Here is a 20,584-nt window from a genome sequence, read left to right as displayed (position 1 = left end):
CCCATATCCACGCCTGCCCCCCCAGACGGCCCTGAGCAACCCCCCGCTCAGAGCCCACTTCAATGCGGCCCAGCGCACAAGCGATGCCAGAGTCTTCATCTGCTCTCTCTGAGCAGACAGAGATAGACAGCGAGTGGAGGAGTTATTTTCCTGTTTCGACTCCCACAGAAGTATTTCTCATATTTTCATGTCACTGACTGCTTCAAGCAAAAAAACATCAGGATATGGTTGTTTGTGCCTGTGTATGTGTACTTATTTGTGTGTGTGTGTGCGTGAGTGACAAAACTGCTCAATGATTTGACATGAAAGAGGGAATTGTGCTTTCCCTCATATCCAATTTAATGACATATCTGTGTGTGTGTGTGTGTGTGTGTGTGTGTGTTTGTGTTTGTGTTTGTGTGTGTGTTTGCATGGTGTATCACTGCTCCGCCCAGTCCAGTGGCTTCCGCTGGGGCTGCTGTTTGACAGTAATGCAGTTTGCCAGTGTGCAGAGGCAGCTGTGCATGCTTAGCACAGCTCCAGAGTCGGCCCGCTCTCTCTTGTCTCTCTCACCAGCGACATGAACAAGAATGTCAGGCCCGTTATGCAACACATGAAAAAGCCCACGTGGCAATACACACACACTCACTGACACACAGATACACACATGAGGCTCAAGCCAGACTAATACCCAGCCGGTTATCTGGCAGACACCTCTCTACTACATGAGGTCGTGCTCGGTACTGCTGGTGTTTTGGGTGATTTTATTTTTCCTTCTCTCTCTCTTCCTCTCTTCCCCTTCCGTTAATCTGTTTTGCCGCCATGAGTTGATGCTGCCGCAAATCACATCATGTTTAAATCACAGCACTGTTCCAGTTGAGCTAAACTGCAGTGTCTGCTGGGGTAGATCTCTGTCCCATTTTATTTTAACATCCCCCCAATCATCTCTGGGGGAGAGAGTGAAGGGAAGGGACAGCACTTGCCTGCACTGATGATGAAGGGAGCGAAGCTGGAAACTGACATGGGAAGGATGCCTGCAGTGTTACAGTAACAAACACTGTGAGTGGCTTCACTGTGGAGTCACAGCCTGACCCCCCTGATGTCAACACTGGCTCTGATTCCAGACCAGCCTTGAAGTAAGAAAAGATTCCGCACCTCAATCACAGAGAGCACCAGCTGAAATAGAATCAGGTTTGTTTTTCACGGTCTGCTATGACGGGTACTTTGAGCACACAGATGTGCTGATGTCATCAAAATACAGAGGGGCTAAGAGCGAAGAGTTCTGCCAACACCACCACCACTACAACCACACACAAAAGTATAGCCCAGACACTCGCGGTCACGTCACTTTAAAGGCGAATTCAGGCCACAGGAAGTAATCCTTTTAAACTCGGCACAAATCCGCAAGCAGACGAATTGGAGGCATCTACTCTGTAAGCTTGTCATTTCTTCTGGGGTCTAGAAATGACAAGAGCAGCAGATTGAAAGGCAGTTAAATCTCTGAGCATTTTGGGAAGTCCTCACACACAAGGGGGTGTCAGAGCTGTCTGACTGGCTGTAGAGATTTGCCCTATTGGATGTCTGTCTGGCTGTCTGTCTGGACGACACCAGCACCAGCGACATAAACGGAAATGTCGGGCCTGTTTCCGCAATTTTCAAAATGAGATGGACATTATACTGAGTGCACCCCTCCACAAACATGGTGAGCTTTGATGTGGCATGGTGGCACTAAACTGCTCCTCATCCCCCTCATCCAAAATGGCATCTGAGCTCTGCCTGTGCCACAAGCATCACACTCTGAGCCTCAAGTGCTGCAGGCTTTTCTGTATTCACCCATCTGGGGGCGGGGGAAAGAGGGGTAATTTCAGTGGCACGAGGTTAAGTAGACCTCATCCCCTCACGCGGAGTCATGTTCTTTTATTCCACCGTTGCCATGACGCCTCCACAGCTGCCGATGTTCTGGCGTCTCATCTCCTCTCGCTGACGTGGCGCTCAAACGCTCAGGTCTCTGACTCCCACCTGCTGTGAGCCCACCCCCTCCAGGAGGGGTGGAAGAGAAATCTCTTCAGATTTCAGACGTGTTTAGGAGGTTATCACAGGCAGCTTTTGTGAGATTTTAATACCACCAGTGATTACCGTGGCTCGTTTGGGCAGTCTTGTCTGCAGATGCAGAATTCTAGCAGATTAGGGTGCAGAGGTGCACAGTCATGCAGCAGATTTTGGATTGATGCTTTTTATGAATTTCAGAGGGTTAACAGAAATGCTTTTGTGCACTGACAGAGGAAGCTTTCACATCAGCTGTCAAGATTTGTTGTATGCAGTCTGTTAATGTTGTCAGGTACATAGACAGAATATCAGACAGAAAACCTGTGAATTCATGTCTCCTAATAGTACAATTCTGTTTTTGTTATAAGATGGATACAGACATTGTCCAACAAACTAAGAAAGTCTGCAAAACTCTTAACTGTTATTTCATGGCCAATGGTACCATCCTTGAAATACTAGTCTATCATGAGAGGGTGGACCCGCCACAGAGGGAACAAAACAGTATTATCACGATATTTGGGCCACAATAGGATAGTATTGCGATTTTTTTAATTTTACAATACAGTATTGTCATTTGATGCTGTGATACATTGAGATGTATTTCTCCCATATATTATGTTATCTCCCATATATTACAGTTTTTTCCTATCGTTTTAGGCAATTTACCTAAACTATGTTCACATTCCCGAAACACTTCACACAGTGAGCATACCAGTAGACCATGTGAACCAAACTGTGGTTACTTGCCCCTATGCTTAGATACAAATGCTGGCAATGACGCCTTCTTCCAAATTTCATGGATACCTGTCCCAGTCAATGTTCACTACCGGCAAAACGCTGTGGAACTACAGCATATTTTACCAATGTTTAGATACTCTGTTCAAAACAGTTAACTTTCTGTTCAAAACCTAACTTATCAGTAATTTAGATCACTGTAGATGGAAAGATGCTGCATTTGGACAGACAAATGAAGTTATATGTTTGAATACGTAAGAAAAATTATTTAGTTTATAGTTTATTTATTTTATTTTACAGTAATTATTTCGATTTGTTTCCCCCCTGTGGAGAATAGTTCTTGGTGAATTGGCATGGAATTACTTTTTTTACGTAAAAGCAACACTACATACAATGATCTGTGCAAAAAACAGTGGATGCAAAACACCTGGTTGTCATTTCAGCTAAAGACCTACCCAGGTGTTTTTTAATTTGTGCCTCGTTGCCACATATACAAAAAGGGCCATCTTTGGCATTTGCTTTGGACTTCTTTACGTAGTTGGTATAGGAAAATGGATGCAGCAAGAGGCAGAGGCAGAGGCAGAGGCAGAGGGAGAGGTGGAGGTGGAGGTGAAGGTGGAGGTGAAGGTGGAGTAGGAGGAAGAGGAAGAGGAAGAGGAAGAGGAGCAGCAGCAAGGACAGTTGTATCTGATGAAATCAGAGCAACTGTCATCGACCATGTAATACTGTAAATCATAGTTTCTGTTTTGTGTTTGCACTGTGACCAAATCTCCAAAAAGTAAAGCACAGTGATAAAAACTGTTGTGTTTGTGATTTGTTTCTGGATCATATATTACAGTACGAACTTACTGTATGTAATTTGCATTACAAAAAATGAAAATTGTTATTCTCAGTTTCTCATAAAACACTTATTTACTGTATTTACAATTGCAGTACATTTACCACACTCAATTGTGACATCTTTTGTGGGAGGTACTACAGTAAACCGACATATGAACACTGTCAGCAGATACTTGGCTTGGATTGTCATACTGTAATATTACAAACTGTATTACTGTAGTCCAAAGAAGTGTTTGTCTGTGTTTTTTCTCTTTTTTTCAATGCAACACTACAGGAAATATATGCCAAACTGGAGGACACAGCAACATTTTATATGCAATTGGCAATGCTTCAAGATGTTAGTGTTTTTTAGGTCATTGTGTTCTGAGAGGAAACATGTGTTAAGTTATGGCAGCATTTGTTGTGGTGTGGTTGTTGTCGTGCATTTTGCACCAAAGGTTAACAGATATGCAGAGGTGTGTGTCTCTAAAGCCCACTGTGTTAAGTGATAGGGAAAAGTGACCATGGTATGGGTACGTGACCGAAAACGATAGGAAAAAACTGTATATAATGTTGTGACGAAAAATATCGTAATACTACACTATTGCTTTTCTTCCAACCTCTATCTGGCATCATTTGAATTTAATTTCAGTTTATGCCTTGAGATATCTCTGCGATCTCTTCCTAATTGGTTTCGCCCATAGACACCCTCCAGCTGTGAGCACAATCAAATAGCAATCACAGCCTCTGAAGGAGCACTACTGAACCATCCAGAACCATCATGGGGGAAATATGTCTCTGCTTCCCCGTGGCCTCAGCTTTGCTTACAGGGACCGAGATGTTCCTGCATGGTGCTTTAGTTTTCAATGTGATTTTTTTTACAGATTTTGTAACAGACATTCTTGTTATTGAGTTTCCATAGAGACGTGTACCTGTCCTCCCTGGATAAGACATGAGAGTGTTTGTTTGACATCAAATATAGCTGATTGCATCAATGAGAGTGGCCTCCCCCTCCTGAAGGGATTAGTCTCCTCTTTTCATGATACTCACTACTGTCTCTCATCCTGCTTTCTTGTTTCTATGGGTCTGCTGAAGTCTCCAACCAAATGGTATTGGAAACTGGTTCCTGTAAGTCTGCTGACCAGCTTTATTTTTTTGTCTTTCATCTCTCCTTTCATGTGTGCCCGTCTCCCATTTTCCTAACGTCTCATTGTCTGTGATTCCATCCTATTAATCATAAAGCTGTGGTTGACCATGATTTCTCTGCTTATTGCACTTTCTGTCTATTTCATTATGTGGTTCATTTCCCAGAGCACAGACCATAGTTTCTGTCATGGTAGATTTAGATTTCATATTGCACTGTGGCATTGTGTGATAGTTTCATTTTGTAGCCTGTAGCACTAGATTCTCCTCATTCTAGTCTGTAGTTACAGTTCAAGACAAACTTTACTTTTGTTTTTGTTTGTGTTTGCGCGTTTGTGCGTCTGGGTATGTTGGCATCTATGAATGTGGATGTTCAGTTGAATGTGAGCGTGCAGTATTACGTTTGTTTTGAGTTTACACGTTTATGTGTGTGTGTGTCTGCGTGCGTGTGTGCGTGCGTGTGTGCTTTGAAGCCAGCTCTGCCAGATTTCTTAAATACCATTTTGCCCTTTTTTTAACCCCAGGCGAGGTACAGGAAGGAGCAGGTCTTGCCCAAGACAGTGCCGTGGATCCCCCCAGTGGACAACCTGCTGAAGGACAGCACAGATGGCTGCGCCCTGGCTGCACTGCTGCACTTCTACTGCCCAGACATCGTCAAATTGGAAGGTATCACACCACACGCTCACCCTTAACTGATCATATGCAGTAGGCTAGATGGCCATGTCTGTGGTCTGGATACACATGCTGGCCAAGGATGGGACAGCAATGAGTAGCCTAACAATTTTGTCATATGTCCATCTACAACTATTCAGTGATGTCTAATGATGCCTCAATAAATAATTATTCTATACCCTGCTCTAACATTCACTGTCATAGAAGTCATTTTAGTCTGCGTATAGAAGGTTAGTTTCACCCAAATCATCTTAATCCCCCCCCTATCATGTCAAAATGGCCTTCTTTCCTTTAGACCCTAGCGTGCCCCTCCTAATTTACTCACACCAAATCCCATTAGTGACAATGATGAAGGATTGCTAGATCGTCCTGATAAGCATGGCATCATGCCTCCACTATTTAAAGCCCTGTAGAGTAAACATACCAGATAATTTTGTTAAACTAACAAAGCCCTTGTTGTCTCACATTCAAATCACTGTGGTATTCAAATAACTACATTAAGCCATCAGTGTCGTGATTGGCTCTTGCCCAGCCGAAAGCAGGGTTGAAATAGGGCCGTCCTCTTTCAAAGGTAAACAGTCAGCACGAGTTTGGGGCAGGGATTTGACGGAGCGGTGTTCTTCTTTTTTTTCTTCCCCTCCCTGTAATACTGCGTCTCGTGCCTGTTTGTCATGTGCAACCTGGGGCACGAAGACATCTGCCTGAAGGAGACCATGTCCCTGGCGGACAGCCTCTACAACCTCCAGCTCGTCCAGGAGTTCTGCAAGGAGAACCTGAATAACTGCTGCCACTTCAGCCTGGAGGACATGCTCTATGCCTCATCATCCTTCAAAGTAAGTCCTGGCTGTTTACAGAGATGAATGCTCTTTAACAGTATTTGGTGTCACGCACTGATATGTACACCGGATTCTTGTGTCCAAGCAGAGTAAAAGCAAAGAGCAAAAAGGGCACCACTCGATAAGAACACTTGTTTGTGATCGTACTCGGGGAGAAATAAGTACCTACTCCAGCGTCAGTACTTCTGTGTGGCCCTGACTCTGCTGGGTGACGCTGGAAATGATAGTTGACACTCATTGGTTTCACGTGATGTGACTGTAAGACATCAACAAGTGCCAATTTGTTTTAAAACCAGCAAGAACACGCTGGTGTTAGCATGGAAATGCAAATCCAGGCTGTGATTGGTGACAGCAGCTTAATATCTAAATTCAACTGTCCATCTTGAGATAATCCTAACATTATCTCTGGACAAACCTCTGGTTTACCGGTCTCATGTTGGTGCTGCCGCTGGAAACACATATAATTAATTTGTTGTGCTCGGACGCAATCGAAGAGCAAAATATTAGGCAACGTCATTTGTAGGTCCGTAGTTCCTCCAACGCAATGGAAACAGAAATGCTGAAAGGGCCGATTAGGGGGCAGTTCCTGTAAACATTTGTGCCACCTGGGAAGTGCCCCGAGTTCCTGCAGTGGAAAAAGTGCCTACTGCAAGTACATACTGAAATTGAGAGCTGTACAGTTCTCACAAGGACAAGATGCTATCAGAATTACAATCAAATGCAGTTTTTTCAGAAAAGACTATTCCTGTTGTAGCCCGTTGCAGTATTTGTTGTCTTCTGACTAAAATGGAGATTAATTTTACTAGAAGTTTCTCAAGGGCTGGCTTGTGGAAACTACAGCATCTGGAACAGCAACTTATTTGTGCTTGTTTTACTGCATACACAGTGGATTGATCAGTGGTCAGCAGACTGACGCGTTTCTGAGTTCCTCCCTGTACCACACTGATGTGTAAAATACTAGTCTGTTGCCTCCCTCAAATTTCTGCTGTCCTGCAGTGAAAAGTGAACCCTCTTAGAGGTTGTTTTTTTGGTTGATTTAGTTGGTTCATAGGTTCAGTTTGACCTCACCCACATCACAGGAACCAAGTTCCTTGGCTACATTCTCCATTTTATGGGTTTGGACCGAACAGCGGTGGAATATTTTTCTGTGCCGGTTGGTTGCCATACTGCTCTCAAACAAGACCTGTCAGGTCATGCTGTGGTTATGGTCCTGTGCCAGATTGGTTGGGTAATGTGTTTGGGTAGAACTGGTGGTGGAAAAATCATTGCAGTGCCACACTAGACTCTGAGACCAAAATACTGTTTGGGACATGCTGCTTTTTCTATGATGGCTGAGTGAGTGTGTATCTCTTGCTCACACTCTCTCTCTCTCTCTCTCTCTCTTTTCTCTAGCTCTTTTGTCACTCTCTCTCCTTTACATTTCCATCTCTCCAAATTGACTTAAATGATGTCAGTATCTGTGTGTATACCCACTATTTCATACATCTCACTTTTTCACATGTTTTGTTGTCAAAGCTTTTGTTTTGAGTGTGTCGATGTGTTGTTGTTGTTGATGATGATGCAGAGGGGAGGAACAGGCAGCTTATTTCCCTCTGTCCTTGAGCGGCGAAAAGTGGGTGTTGGTGATATTGAGTATGTGTTCAACATCCATGTCCCACATTCTTGTTCCCTTTAGGGCATACATAAAGGACTTTTTCCCCAAAGTCTTGCAGAGTCTTCTTAATCCTTCTTGGACTTTACTTTAAGACTTTCACTTTTCTGCAAAGCACACCATAGCTCCATGTCAGCTTTGCCTGAGAAAACACTGTGACCGCTTAGCTACAGTACACAACCACTGCTACCACAGCTAATGTCATTGCTCTCCCCTGGAGTCCTACTCAGCGTGCCTAGCCATAACTGGACTCTTCCTCTTGTGTCAGGCAGACTCCCCGATGAGGTATTGACCTCCAGGAGGAAGTTATCCCTCTTACCCACAATCCCTCAGCATGCTGACAGGTCCGCTTTTCTGCGCTCTACAGACAGCGTGACGCTTCGCTCAGCTAGGTGCTCCCGATGCAAATCGGACTTGGCTTCTGCTGTCAGTTCGGCTGGACGTCTGTAGTTCTCGGCCCGCTACGCACAGAGAGCGAGTGGTTCAGGGCAGGTCAGGGCCATCGCTGGTATCAGCCTCAGCAGCTGGGACAGATCGCGCTTCCTCACACCCTCTAGCCTGAATCAGTCACAACTCTGAGGAGTGGGATGAATGCTGTACTCGGAGCCTGTTACTGGATATTGCCTTGAAGCAGCTCAGACTCAGCTTAGACTGCAGTGTTTTCTCAACCTGCTCTCCTGGCTCAGTGCTGGTTGTTCACACTGGGTCACACAGGTCAGAGGGGTTCTGCAAAGGAATTGTTGGCAAATACTCACTTATGTCACTAATTTCGTTCTTGTGAAGTACTTGCACTCAGTAATCCTGAGGACTCTTTCCAGTTCAGTTTTTTCATGCATTTTATTGTTTTTCATTTTATTGTTTTGTGTGGGCCTTCTGAGGCCACTAATTCCACTAATGATAGCACAAGCTACTTCCTTGGCAAAAATGTATATGGTTTAATAATGGTTTAAATACGTCCGGTTATTATTTCAAATGCTATAAGCCCCATTTTGGTTCGCTTGTAAGAGAACCCCAAGCAAATTAGATGGCAGAGGCAGGCAGTCTGTGGTGTGTGTGTGTGTGTGTGTGTGTGTGTGTGTGTGTGTGTGTGTGTGTGTGTGTGTGTGTGTGTGTGTGTGTGTGTGTGTGTGTTAGTGTGAAGTGTAATGACAGAAATCTAGGGCTGCAACCTTGACCCAGTTTCCTTGGATCTGGTACCCTAGTCTCCCATCAGTTTAATGGCTTTCATTATGGAGATGTGTCTGAGTGTAGGTAGAGGCACTCAAGAGAGCTTCCTCCTCTGAGGAGCTTTACATACGTAGATGCATACAGTATATGCTCACTCTATGTATACAACACCTACCGATACATATATGTGTGCCTACATTGTTACACACTGTCACACTGTAATATCTGTCTTTTTTCTCATCTTCCCATGTGTTTGTATCTCTTTCACACTCTTTCATCCAGTGTCTTGCACTTTTCCACATGCATGCAGACACGCTCATGCGCCTTCCTCGCTTTGCCTGAATACAAGAGGTTCCATGGGGTTTCAGTGATAATCATTGTAATGCATGGCACTAGTAAGCATGACACTCAGAGACATTCCATTCAGTTGAGCAGTGGATGGGGGGATGATTTTTGTCTCTCTATCTCTCTACCTGCCCCCACCCATAGTCTGCAGTGGAGTGGAGGCAGCGGCGTGTTTCAGTGCTAGCAAAAGATGTGTCTTGCCACTGCTTATTTTTATTGGCCGCCTCTGCACCTCACAATTTCGTCTGGCACCTTCTCCCCCGTGTGCGCATTTAATCAGGAGCTGTTTAGAGCCATGATGATATGTGCAGATAGCAGGTCACCTTTTGCTTTACTGGAATCGTCCTTGGTTTCCTTCCTAACAAGCTTAGCACTCGATGGCCAGTCTTGAAGCAAGACTGGTGTTTGGTCTTATGCCCTCCCCCCTTGAGGGCTGTCTCACCTAAGAGCATAAGACCCTAATCAGCCTGCCGGGCTGAAGTGATTAATGACATCAGTGGCCGTGTGAGTGACTGAGAGTGTGGAAGAGCCCATTTGAATGGGTGATGCTGCCTTGGTCAATAAAAAGGATTAGCTAATGGGTGCATTGTGTGAATGGCAGTAGTCAGCCTGATCTCCTGAAGAAGGAGGGTCCAGTTAAATTCCTCTCCTCCCCCCCCTCCATGAAGTTGCCCCACGAGGTGGCCATGTGGTGTTGTGAAAGCTGCGCGGCACATCAATAATAGCTTTGCACCCAGCGTTGCAAGTCAGTGGGCAGACAGATGGAGGGGAGAGTGGGTTTCTCGCCACACCATCTGGGCAAGTGGCCATTCTGGCTCGCCATGGATTGCCACGAGGGGTAAGCAGAGCTGTCATTTTGATGTCCATTGTAGACACACGAAACGTGCCACTGCAGAAATGAGCTTATTGATTATTGTTTGGGCTAATTTAGGAGACATGGCACCCTGTGAAATAATTGAACTGAGCTGTTTTTTTTGCGTTGTACACTAAGTCTGATTGGTTCGGTGTTGTGTTTCAATTAGAGGTTTTGGTTTCAGTTATGCTAATGAACTGGTTCAATGACCGTGGCGTATTGTGCCAACCGCAGCAGCTTATTGTACAGAGGAGAGTGTGACTTTGTGTAGTGGAGGGGGCAGTCTGTGAAGGGCATGGAATAGCCTGCTGTAAATCTTGGGGGCTACCTAACAAAGGAGGCTCGGTGTGTCAAATGAAAACTGCAGCGACTGCTCTTTCTGTGGATCCCTGCCTGAATCTGCTGATATTCCTCAGCGTTCTCATTCATTCTGGTGAACAGAAACGTTGCTGACATGAGGCTTTTTTTTTATTTTTCTTTGTGTCTGCATGCGTGGTTATGTGTGTCTGTGTGCACGTGTGCAACATCTCCTATACATTTTTAATTTTCTGTTTTATATGACAAACTGGCTGGGAGAGGAAAGACGTTGAACATGTATGAACAATCTGTCTAGTTCAGGTATTACATAAGAAACACCACTCTGGCTCATTTGATCTAGATTTAGATTGATCTAGATTCAGATTGATTAGATTCATTATGCCAAATTGTCTTAATGTCTTTAACAGTGTTGGTGGCCTGGCCGCAAACCAACTCACTTATTCAAAATCCTCTGGGGATTTTGGCCTGAATATGAAGGAAAAGTCAAGTAGCCTTATATGCAGTTTTCTCCATTTTTCTAATTTCAGAGGAAGGAGTAGAGCCATATATATTTACCAGTATATGTTTATATACATTCATGGAGTAAGGAAACACATTATACCCTTATATAGGCCTATAGAAAACATTTAGTAATTAAGCATACAGCCTCTATTCAGCGTTTATGCACCGGATATATGTGTACACAGTATGTATTTGAACATGCTGTACCACATTTTGCCTCTGTAAAAGAGGAATCCACCTGGTCCAGTAAATGATGAAAAGTATGGTGTTTCTTCTGGTGGTCTTGTTGGTTGTAGAGACATCTTGTGGAAGTAGACATACATTGCAGGTTCCATATCTGGAGCTTATTCCTGTGTGTGTGTGTGTGTGTGTGTGTGTGTGTCTGTTTTAATGTGTTTCTTAACGCATGACATGTCTGTCTTTATTACAGAATAACTACTTAGTGTTTATGGCAGAGCTGTTCCGGTGGTTTGAAGAGGTGAAGCCATCTTTCGTACAACCACGAGTTTTGGATGTTGAAGGTAACAAAGCAAAGCATGACAGACCTACAGGTTCATATTTATACTTTGGCTGTGAAGCCTCATGGGTTTTCTTTCTTTGCTGCTCCAGAGCCAGCTCCATCACTGAAGAAGTTGCCCTCCATGCCCATCTCTAATGCCACCAAGAGAAGCTTCATGGAGAAACCTCCCAGCCCGGACAGGCCCAGGTCTGCCTCAGACTCCTACACCTTCACCTCATTTTCTTCATCCATTACTGCTATGGCATTGGCACTAAATGCATTTAAAACATTACAAAAATAGTGAACAAATGGAGAAGGGATGTGAAATTGTAGAAATGTAATAGTTTGTTGCTGGGTCACTTAATAAAATGTGTCTTGTTTGTTTAGTTTTTATAGTATTTCCCGGTTCAAATGCCATTATGAAAAATCATACTTTTTACTGTTTCTTTCATTTGTTCTTGTTTCCTGATTTGTTGTTAAAACCCTATAATTATTGTTTTCCCCCTAGTCTGCCTCTCAGACCTCAGCCAAGAACATCAAATTCAGGTAAGCTTATTTCTATGTCATGAGGGTTCTACTTCTCTCGTTTCACAGCTGAATGCCCTCTTCTTTCTAGGATATACTTGACCATTGTTTGCGTTGTCCCCCAGGCGAGATAAAGCGTTCCACCTCCATGTCCTTTGTGGATGGATGCCTTGGGACCTGGCCTAAAGAGAAAAGGTGATCACAGCAACACAATATTAGCCCTCAACATCCTGGTACATACAGAGCAGGGTGGTCCTAAATGGTGTTGTAAATCAGATTACCACAGTATTATTGCTAAGGCTGTATTTTCCACATCGAATGACTGTTTGTGTTTTACTGTTCCATATTTCTTAGGGCGGCTGCACATGGGGTTTCTTTTGACATCCCCTTCGATAAAGACGAGCCAAGTGAGATGCCCTCTGTGCCCAGCAGAGGCATGACCAGATCAGCCAGCAGTGAGGGACTGGGCTTCAAGGTCCACCAGATGCCCCGGGGCATGAAGAGGAACCTCTCCTTTCAGCCCGTCAACGGTACAAGTATGGGCATCGAGGAGGAGGGCTGTCCAGACAGCCTGGCTGGCATGGAACCTGACAGGAGACAGAGGCCACCACATCCCAGAATGCATCTTTCTCCCTCTAACGGACATTCATCAGATGGTCATGGGAATGGCATGGCCACTCCAAGCATAGAGGAGGCTCTGGAGATCATCCACAACTCCCAGAAACAGCAGCAGCGTGGCCCCCAGGCTGAAGGCACCAACCAGGGCTTCTTCCTCCACCTCCAGAGCCGGGTCGACCTGGACTCTAAAGCGCTGGCAGAAGAGGGTGACCTAGACTCTGTTTCGTCCAAGGGTGCTGCAAGCACTGACACCACAGAGGTGGACACTGGCATCCACGTTCGGACAGAAGACATTCAAGAGACCCTGGACGAGGACTCCTCCCTGAAGGACTACACCGTCAGCATGGACCTGGAGATGGACCAGGACTACGAGATGCGTGCCAGTCAAAGCCAGGGCTCCACCAGCCCGTGCCCCAGCAACCTCAGTGGGAAATCCCCTGGCAGTGGCGGGACTCCCTCATGCCTCGCTTCCAGCTTGAAGATGACTAGCTTCGCCGAGCAGAAATTCCGCAAGATCTATCAGCCTGAGAGCAAGGTTGGGGGAAGCTTGGAATCTCCAAAGAATGCCCCTGATGGATCGGAAGTCACTATCCCACACTCTGTGTCCTGGGCCCCCACGCCCGAGGAGAGCCCTGTCCACAATCTGGCCCCTCGAGACCCCGCTCAGGCCATGGCAGCAGAGATGGTGCAGCTGCGCATGCGTTTGGAGGAGAAGAGGCGCGCCATCGAGGCCCAGAAGAAGAAGGTGGAGGCCGCTTTCACCCGCCACCGGCAGAAGGCGGGCCGAAGCGCGTTCCTAAGCATGGTGCGGCGGAAGGGTGACGAGACGCCCTCCCCGATGAGGGATGAAGCCGAGGACGGCAAGGCAGCCGTCGCAGGTGGTGGCAGCGATGGTAACCTCAAGGCCCAGCAGCCTCTCAAGTCTCCTGGAGGAGAGGAGGGAGTGACCGAGGCAGACCTGCTGGAGTACACACACTCCATCGACAAGCTGAACTCCTCGCTCAACTTCCTGCAGACAGAGATGCAGCGACTGGCCCAGCAGCAAGAGGTCATCATGCAGATGCGTGAGCACCAATCCTGGGTCATCGCCCATTCCCAGCAACAGGGGCGCAGCAGCACAGCAGCCCGATCATCCGGTTCCCCATCGCCCGCCGACTCCCCGCGCTCTGCGCACCGCTCCCCCACCAGTATCAAGCGCAAGTCGGCCTCCTTCCACTCCAAAACCACTAGGGCGCCCAGGCCCAACGAGCTCAAGATCGCCCCTTTCAGTCGAGTCCTCACGGCGCCGCAGTCTGTTGATAGCATTCCACGCCTGCGACGTTTCTCCCCCAGCCAGCCCGAGCCCAGCTGCTTTGTCTACATGGGCGAGAGCAGGAAGAAGCAGCGCAGAGCTAAATCTGGAGAGAAAGAAGCTCTTTCTGACTCCGAGCTTCTGTCTCCTGACGGGATGGCTGAAGGCAGCAGCATCGGTGCCCTGGAGCTCCTGACGTCTCCCACCAAAGACTCGCAACTTGGCGCCAACAAAACAACTATCGGAGAAAGGAGCGCAGAAGAAGGAGGAGAAAAGGAGCAAGTGAGCAAGACGAAGATGGAGCGGCAAAGCTCGACAGAGTCGAGAGAGAAGCCTGGCCGTAAGATCAAGCCTGCGGTGGAGTCAAAGGTGTCAGAGGTGTTGACTCAGACCGTCACAGAGAAGGTGATAGTCACCCCCACAGAGGCCCCTGCTGATTTCCTGAACCAGAGCAACAAGAACCTGATTGAGGTCCCCCTCTCCGTGCTGAAGCCTCTCGATGGGTCTGTGCTGGAGGAGAGCAGTGAGCAGGGAGCCATGGCTGAGTGCCTCGATGACGACCAGAAGACGTGCCGTGGATTTTTCTTCAAGGTACGAATGTGTTCTACATATTTATCTCCAGTATGAATATAGTCCACAGACCCAAGAACCACAGAAACAGTTCAGTTTATGCCTCAATAAAGCTAAGTAAGAGCTGTTGCCTGTTTTCGTAACCCCCTTCACATTGGCAACATCCAGTATTTATCATGACTAGGTGTACTGTGTATGTGGGTGTGTGTGTGTGACTGAGGGTGTGCGTGTGTGAGTCAGTGAGTGTTTTCGCTGCATAATGTAGGTCAAAAAAGTGGGGCAAATCAATCATTTAGAAATATGCACATGTGGGTTGAAAGTGATGGAGTGTTCATCAATAAATGATGTCCAAGTGATATCTTTAGCGTAGTATATATCCTCAGCTTATGCCTTATGCCTTGTTTGCTGCCTCCTCAGGATGACCTGAAAGGGGAGACGGACATGGCTCTGAAGAGAGCAGCACTGCTGGAAAAGAGGCTGAAAAGGGAGCGAGAGAACCAGCAGAGAAAGCAGCAGCAGGAGGTCGAGCTGGAGCAGAAGAAGGGGGAGGCCAGGTACAGCTGTGGCATGAATACACACAGGGGCTGGACCAGTGTCCCCTCACTGATACAATAATGACCATTTCCTGGTGGACAGTAACCTGGCATTGAAATTCCAATACAGCGGGTGTCTGTCCATCGATTTCTAATGTCAAGCAAGCTAGCTGTTTCATTCACTTGCAGCAGTTTTGGAGAACCCATTTGAAGAATATTCGGCTGCACATGAGCGGTATTGGCAGACTACCACACACAAAGCAGGGCATACTATCAATGCCATGGAGGTCATTCAGAGACCCTCGCTCATTCTCTCTCTGCCTGTCTCTTTCCCTCGGTTGCTCCTTGTGTCCCTCCACAGGCTGAAAGCTGAGGAGGACCGCATAAAGAAAGAGGAGGAGAAGGCTCGCCGGGAGTTCATCAAGCAGGAGTACCTGCGGCGGAAGCAGCTGAAACTCATGGAGGACATGGACACCGTCATAAAGCCCCGGACTGCTAGCACCAAACAGCGGAGGCCACGGCCCAAGTCCATGCACAGGGACATCCTGGACTCCCCACGCACCCCCATCAGGGCCGCAGCAGGTAGAACTCCCCTCCACAGCCACCTGTGGAGGCCCCCTTAGCGAGCCTGTCCTCTGCCTCTCCACCCTTCCCGGTGCTGGCTTAACTTTGTTTCCACCTGCTATCTAGAGCTCTGCAGCTCCTTCACTTCTCCCTCCTACATTTCTATTCTCCATTGGCTGCCCACCCAAATTAACCAGGGTCTAGTGCACACTGCTTCTGACTCTCTCCTGCTCTTCTTTCCTGTAGAATCTTTTTCCAGGTACTTTTCCTGACCCTAACTGACCTTACTTACCCTTTCACTAAATTAATCTTTCAAAATGTCTATTTAATGCTTTGATGTAACTAGTGACCTTATGGTTATTTGTTGGAGGAGTTCACAGACCAGCCATGCTGGTGCTGGAGGTCTCCTTATACACATATGTGCATCAGGGCAGTTGCACAACAGAAGAAAGTGTTGACGCATAAGTAATGCCACTGGGAGCTGTGAACAGGTGTAAACAAACAGCCTTGGACAGGCTCATTTATGTGTGTCGTGTGTAACGTTGGTCTCCTTTCGTGCTGGTTTTGTATCCCACACCCAGGCTCACGACCCCGTGTTTTTTCAGTCTCCAGCCTGTCTCTGGCCTCCCTTAATCTGGGTGACGACAACGTGGCGTCGGACAAACGCACTGGCAGGTGAGGCTCTCATATTCAGATTCAATATCTTGCTGTATTGTTTTGGCCTTTGGCCTCTCCTACAATTATTGTTTTTGAGTCAAATTTCAGTCTGTTTGCTAAGCTGATATATTATCACTAGAATTGTAACACTATCTACAAGATACACATTTGTGTAGTCTCTGTGGTCCTTTCAAATGATGACAGTGTTTCCTTTGCATATTACTCCTCTGTCCCGTTTTCTCTCTGGAATGGCCCTCCTTTCTTTCTTCCTCCCTTCCTCTTTTCTGTCTCTGTCTATTTCTCCCCTCTTCTTTTGCTTTCTCTTCTCTCTTCCTTCTCTGAAAATAACAGAAGTTATAGTTTAGCATCGGGCAGTCTGTACTTCTTTTTGAACTCTCCCAAAATGAGAAAATCCAGGTTGGTCTTTGTACAACAGGTTCCTTTCCCCCAGATTTTCAAATACTTCCCCATTAAAGTTTCATTATCTCACAGGCCCAACACTTCCCAAGATTTATTTTTAAAAACATCTTTGAATATCAGCACAATACAATTGCATTCCTCTTTTTTATTGTTTTTTAAAGGCAAAAGACTTCCTTCCTGACGAATAGCATGGCCTGTTACATAAAATAAGCATACTGTCATGTCACATATTTGTTGCTGCTGTGAGCACAACCGTTTCTTTTCTCTGCTGATTCTACACAAGTTTTGCCACCCGGTCAGGTCACTGTCAGCTCTGCAGTGTCATCTTGGTTGCACATATTTGTTTATGTATGGTTTTGTGCATGTCTCCTTCATTGAACTGGAGCAAAGGCAGAATCACATCCCCGCATGAGAGTCGATTTAATAGGCTAATTCTCTGATGCGGTGCTGAAAACAAGAATGTAACAGTGGGATTTTCTTCTTCTCTCTCTCTCTTTTTTTTAATGACACAGGCCTGACTCTGCAGATGGCTGCCTGTCTCCCACCCGATCCAGCAGTCGCAATGGAGAAAAGGACTGGGAGAATGGCTCGACCACCTCCTCTGTGGCCTCCAACACTGAGTACACTGGTAAGTGTGCATGACTCTGGGATCAAAGTCCTCCTTTCAGCTGTCACACAGCCCACGCTCTGTTCTCAGCTTCAGACCATGTGACATCTAGACGTAGCTCATCACAGTACAATTCACAAAGCTCAGTCGCCAATACCTTGGACCTAATTTGATTTTGAATTGAGAATGCATTGTGTTTGCTTCTTGTGATCATAAAATCCATAAATTCATATGTACTTTCTTCTCATAGGTCCAAAACTGTACAAAGAACCCAGTGCCAAGTCCAACAAGCATATTATCCAGAATGCTCTCGCCCACTGCTGTATGGCCGGAAAAGTCAATGAGGCCCAGAAGAACAAGATTCTAGAGGTAACAGATGTCATAAAATAAACATGTTTCTACTGTTATTGTTTACATTATTCACCTTTCTTGTATTTTTGTTTCTCATTTATTTTTAATGCTTTTTTTTCTGCTTGCAGGAAATGGAAAAATCAGGGGCCACCAATTTCCTGGTTCTATTTCGAGACACTGGCTGCCAGTTCCGGTCTCTGTATACGTACTGCCCTGAAGCCGAGGAGAGCACCAAGCTAGCAGGCGTAGGCCCAAAGAGCATCTCCCCCAAAATGATCGAGTTCTTGTACAAGTACAACTCTGACAGGAAACAGTTCAGCCAAATACCCGCAAAGACTATGTCCGCCAGTGTGGACGCGATCACCATCCATGGCCACTTATGGCAGACCAAGAAGCCTGGAACGCCCAAAAAAGCTGTGCCCGCCAAGTCCTAGTACAGTATATCTCCTGTCACGTCCTTTTTCACTCTCTTCTTACTTTTCTTTTCATTGAATGTTTGCCGTCCATTTTGCACTTCACTGTACATACCACACAGCTCATGGTGGCACTTGCTATACCTGTACTGTTTCTGTACAAATTATTTCTTCTGATTCTGTTTAAGCTTTCTTTTCTATTTCTGCAAGGTTCCAGCAGAACATAGAAACCGGTTTCTAATATGCACAACTGGAATGTAAAACACCTTAGTTGTAAATGAATCACTAACGTGTTTAGAACAAGATTGTTTGACTTTTGAGTAATCTGATTACAGCACGTGTGTACTGTATTTATGTTTTCTTTTTCGTATGTGCCAAAAACAAACAAACACAAAAAAAAGTGACAGAAGGGTTGATACTGAATTGTTTTTATTTAGAACACTGAAGCACTGAATGTCATCTGTGTAAACTGTCCTTCGCATATCTGTAAACATGTGTGGCCTTATGCTTGTTTTAGTTACGTTTGGTTGGATTTTTTTATTATTATGTGAGTGTACTGAAAAGATTGTAAAGACTAATTGAGATAATTTTGGACACTGGTGAGGCTTTTTATTTTTTGTTTGCCATCTCAGCAGGTCTGTCATGACTTTTAAAATGGAACAGATACGGGACAGTCGTTGGGCATACAGAGGTGGCATTGTCTGTGTTGCGAATGTCATTATGATGATTTCATATATTTAATTAGTACTTTAATAAAGGTTTTGATTTTTGGCACTTGCTCACAGTAGGTATGTGACTGGATAAACTGCAGTTAAATTTGTATTTGTTCTTATTTCCTCTAACTGGAAATCATCAAAATGAAGGTGTCAGCCATGGTATAAAATGTTATCATATGTTACGCATAAATTATGAAATGGAGAACAGAAATGATGAATCCATGCTTTAAAGAGTCATAATAGTGGACATAATTTTTTTTAAGTAGAAAACAGTGGGATGTAATAATCTAACTTAAATAGTATTGTGCAATTTATTTACATGGTTTATTTTTTTTCCAAGTGTAATATGTGGCGGCTATCTCTGATTTCCAGTTCATTTATTTATGGTTGTTTGTAGCCTACCAGAACTATGTGATCCTGAAAGATTCCTGCTTTTAGGACTGTGTTTTTTCCCGTATATAAGCTTAATAATTGATTGAACTGAACAACCCCAGTCCTCAAGTATCTTGCCTGTAGACCCTTACATCAGTAAGATATGCCATAAACTAAAAGGCTTTTTCATATTCCAATTGACTGACTTACTGGTGTTTTTGTCATTGCCCACCCTGTTAGATGGGCACATCCCATGAAATTCTCTCAACATTCTTCCATCAGCCAACCTATTTTTTTTTTTTTTAACTATTGATTATTTAATTCTCATCTACACATGAAGCAGTACGACCTAGTAGCACCCTCTGTATTGGTTGACTGAGGGCAGAATTTGGATAACTTATACGGGTAGAGGCTTGTTTTTGTGTCATGTTCGCCTTTCTCTTCTCTTTGTACACCTTGTGTTTTCAACAGGTTCCTTGAGGTCATCATATGGACATGATAGATTTGAACATTTTACTTTGCAAACATACACACACAAACATACCGGTACGCACACATACACTGGTGCTCTCATGCTCAAGTATGTTTATGGTATTGCCAAAAGCAATGTTGTATGTGTTTTGGACAAATGTATACAGTATTAAAACAAACGACTGACAAATAATGAAGCTGTTTTACTATGTTTTAGAAGGGTATTCTTGTTGACCAGCTGTTGCATTTGTGGTATTTGGCTGTTTAAGGTCGAGGTGAACGGCTGTTTCATAGCTTGGGCACTGTGGAATGTTGTACAGTGTGCTGTGTGGAATACTTTATGCCCTTCAGGACACAATGTGGCATCTCATTTTAAGGATGCCACTGATCAGGCATTGCTGAAGTAACATGTTTTCTTTTTTGCATTTAATAAAAGTATGCATGGCCTCAGACTCTCTCTGCATTTGTCTTCTTTTACAGCACTAGGTATCTTCTTCAAACTTTACTATCCCTGCTATCTCAACACTTCTGGGCTGACCACAGATAGGGCAATTTGTATTCCCCACCATAGTCAAATAATACACAAAGCACTAAGTGAAACTTGTACTGCCTGGGAGAGGACATACCCTGACCTGGTCTTAAAAGACAAGCTGAATCTATAATTTTGGATGCTGATATATAACCACTGATATTTTATTTAAATCATCTTTAGTCTCCTCAGTCTGCAACAGAATTAGCTTTGAGGGGCTAAACTGCCGTTAGGCACCCGGAGCCTAAAGCTGCCGTTTCATTGGTGGATCCCGTTGATCCACTTGACAACCGGGAGCTGTGTACCGGAGATAGAGGTGGGTGGAGACGACGGCGTTGTCAAGAGACGCACACACCCTCCATGCACCCTTCCATGCAGATGCG

At 45.2% G+C, this 20,584-nt stretch overlaps 1 protein-coding gene across 1 annotated transcript in view; it reads left to right on the top strand.

Annotated features, from left to right (window-relative positions):
* Window positions 1–18,134, top strand: part of camsap2a (calmodulin regulated spectrin-associated protein family, member 2a) — a gene marked incomplete at both ends in the record, with an annotated part of 39,124 nt that extends 20,990 nt beyond the window's left edge. Inside the window, 15 exons of the mRNA XM_080832873.1 lie at window positions 4,675–4,707; window positions 5,247–5,388; window positions 6,088–6,227; window positions 11,496–11,586; window positions 11,675–11,771; window positions 12,073–12,110; window positions 12,215–12,284; window positions 12,444–14,589; window positions 14,986–15,122; window positions 15,463–15,683; window positions 16,247–16,340; window positions 16,674–16,739; window positions 17,255–17,370; window positions 17,600–17,718; window positions 17,829–18,134. Of these exons, the coding sequence (XP_080688999.1) occupies window positions 4,675–4,707; window positions 5,247–5,388; window positions 6,088–6,227; window positions 11,496–11,586; window positions 11,675–11,771; window positions 12,073–12,110; window positions 12,215–12,284; window positions 12,444–14,589; window positions 14,986–15,122; window positions 15,463–15,683; window positions 16,247–16,340; window positions 16,674–16,739; window positions 17,255–17,370; window positions 17,600–17,718; window positions 17,829–18,134 (3,816 nt within the window). The remainder of the gene's footprint in view (window positions 1–4,674; window positions 4,708–5,246; window positions 5,389–6,087; window positions 6,228–11,495; window positions 11,587–11,674; window positions 11,772–12,072; window positions 12,111–12,214; window positions 12,285–12,443; window positions 14,590–14,985; window positions 15,123–15,462; window positions 15,684–16,246; window positions 16,341–16,673; window positions 16,740–17,254; window positions 17,371–17,599; window positions 17,719–17,828) is intronic.
* Window positions 18,135–20,584: the final 2,450 nt, after the last annotated feature.

This window comes from Sprattus sprattus (assembly GCF_963457725.1).
Source record: "Sprattus sprattus genome assembly, chromosome: 2".
Lineage (NCBI taxonomy): Eukaryota > Metazoa > Chordata > Actinopteri > Clupeiformes > Clupeidae > Sprattus > Sprattus sprattus.
The sequence above is the reverse complement of the archived record's forward strand: the minus strand, read 5'-3'. Positions and strand labels throughout refer to the sequence as shown.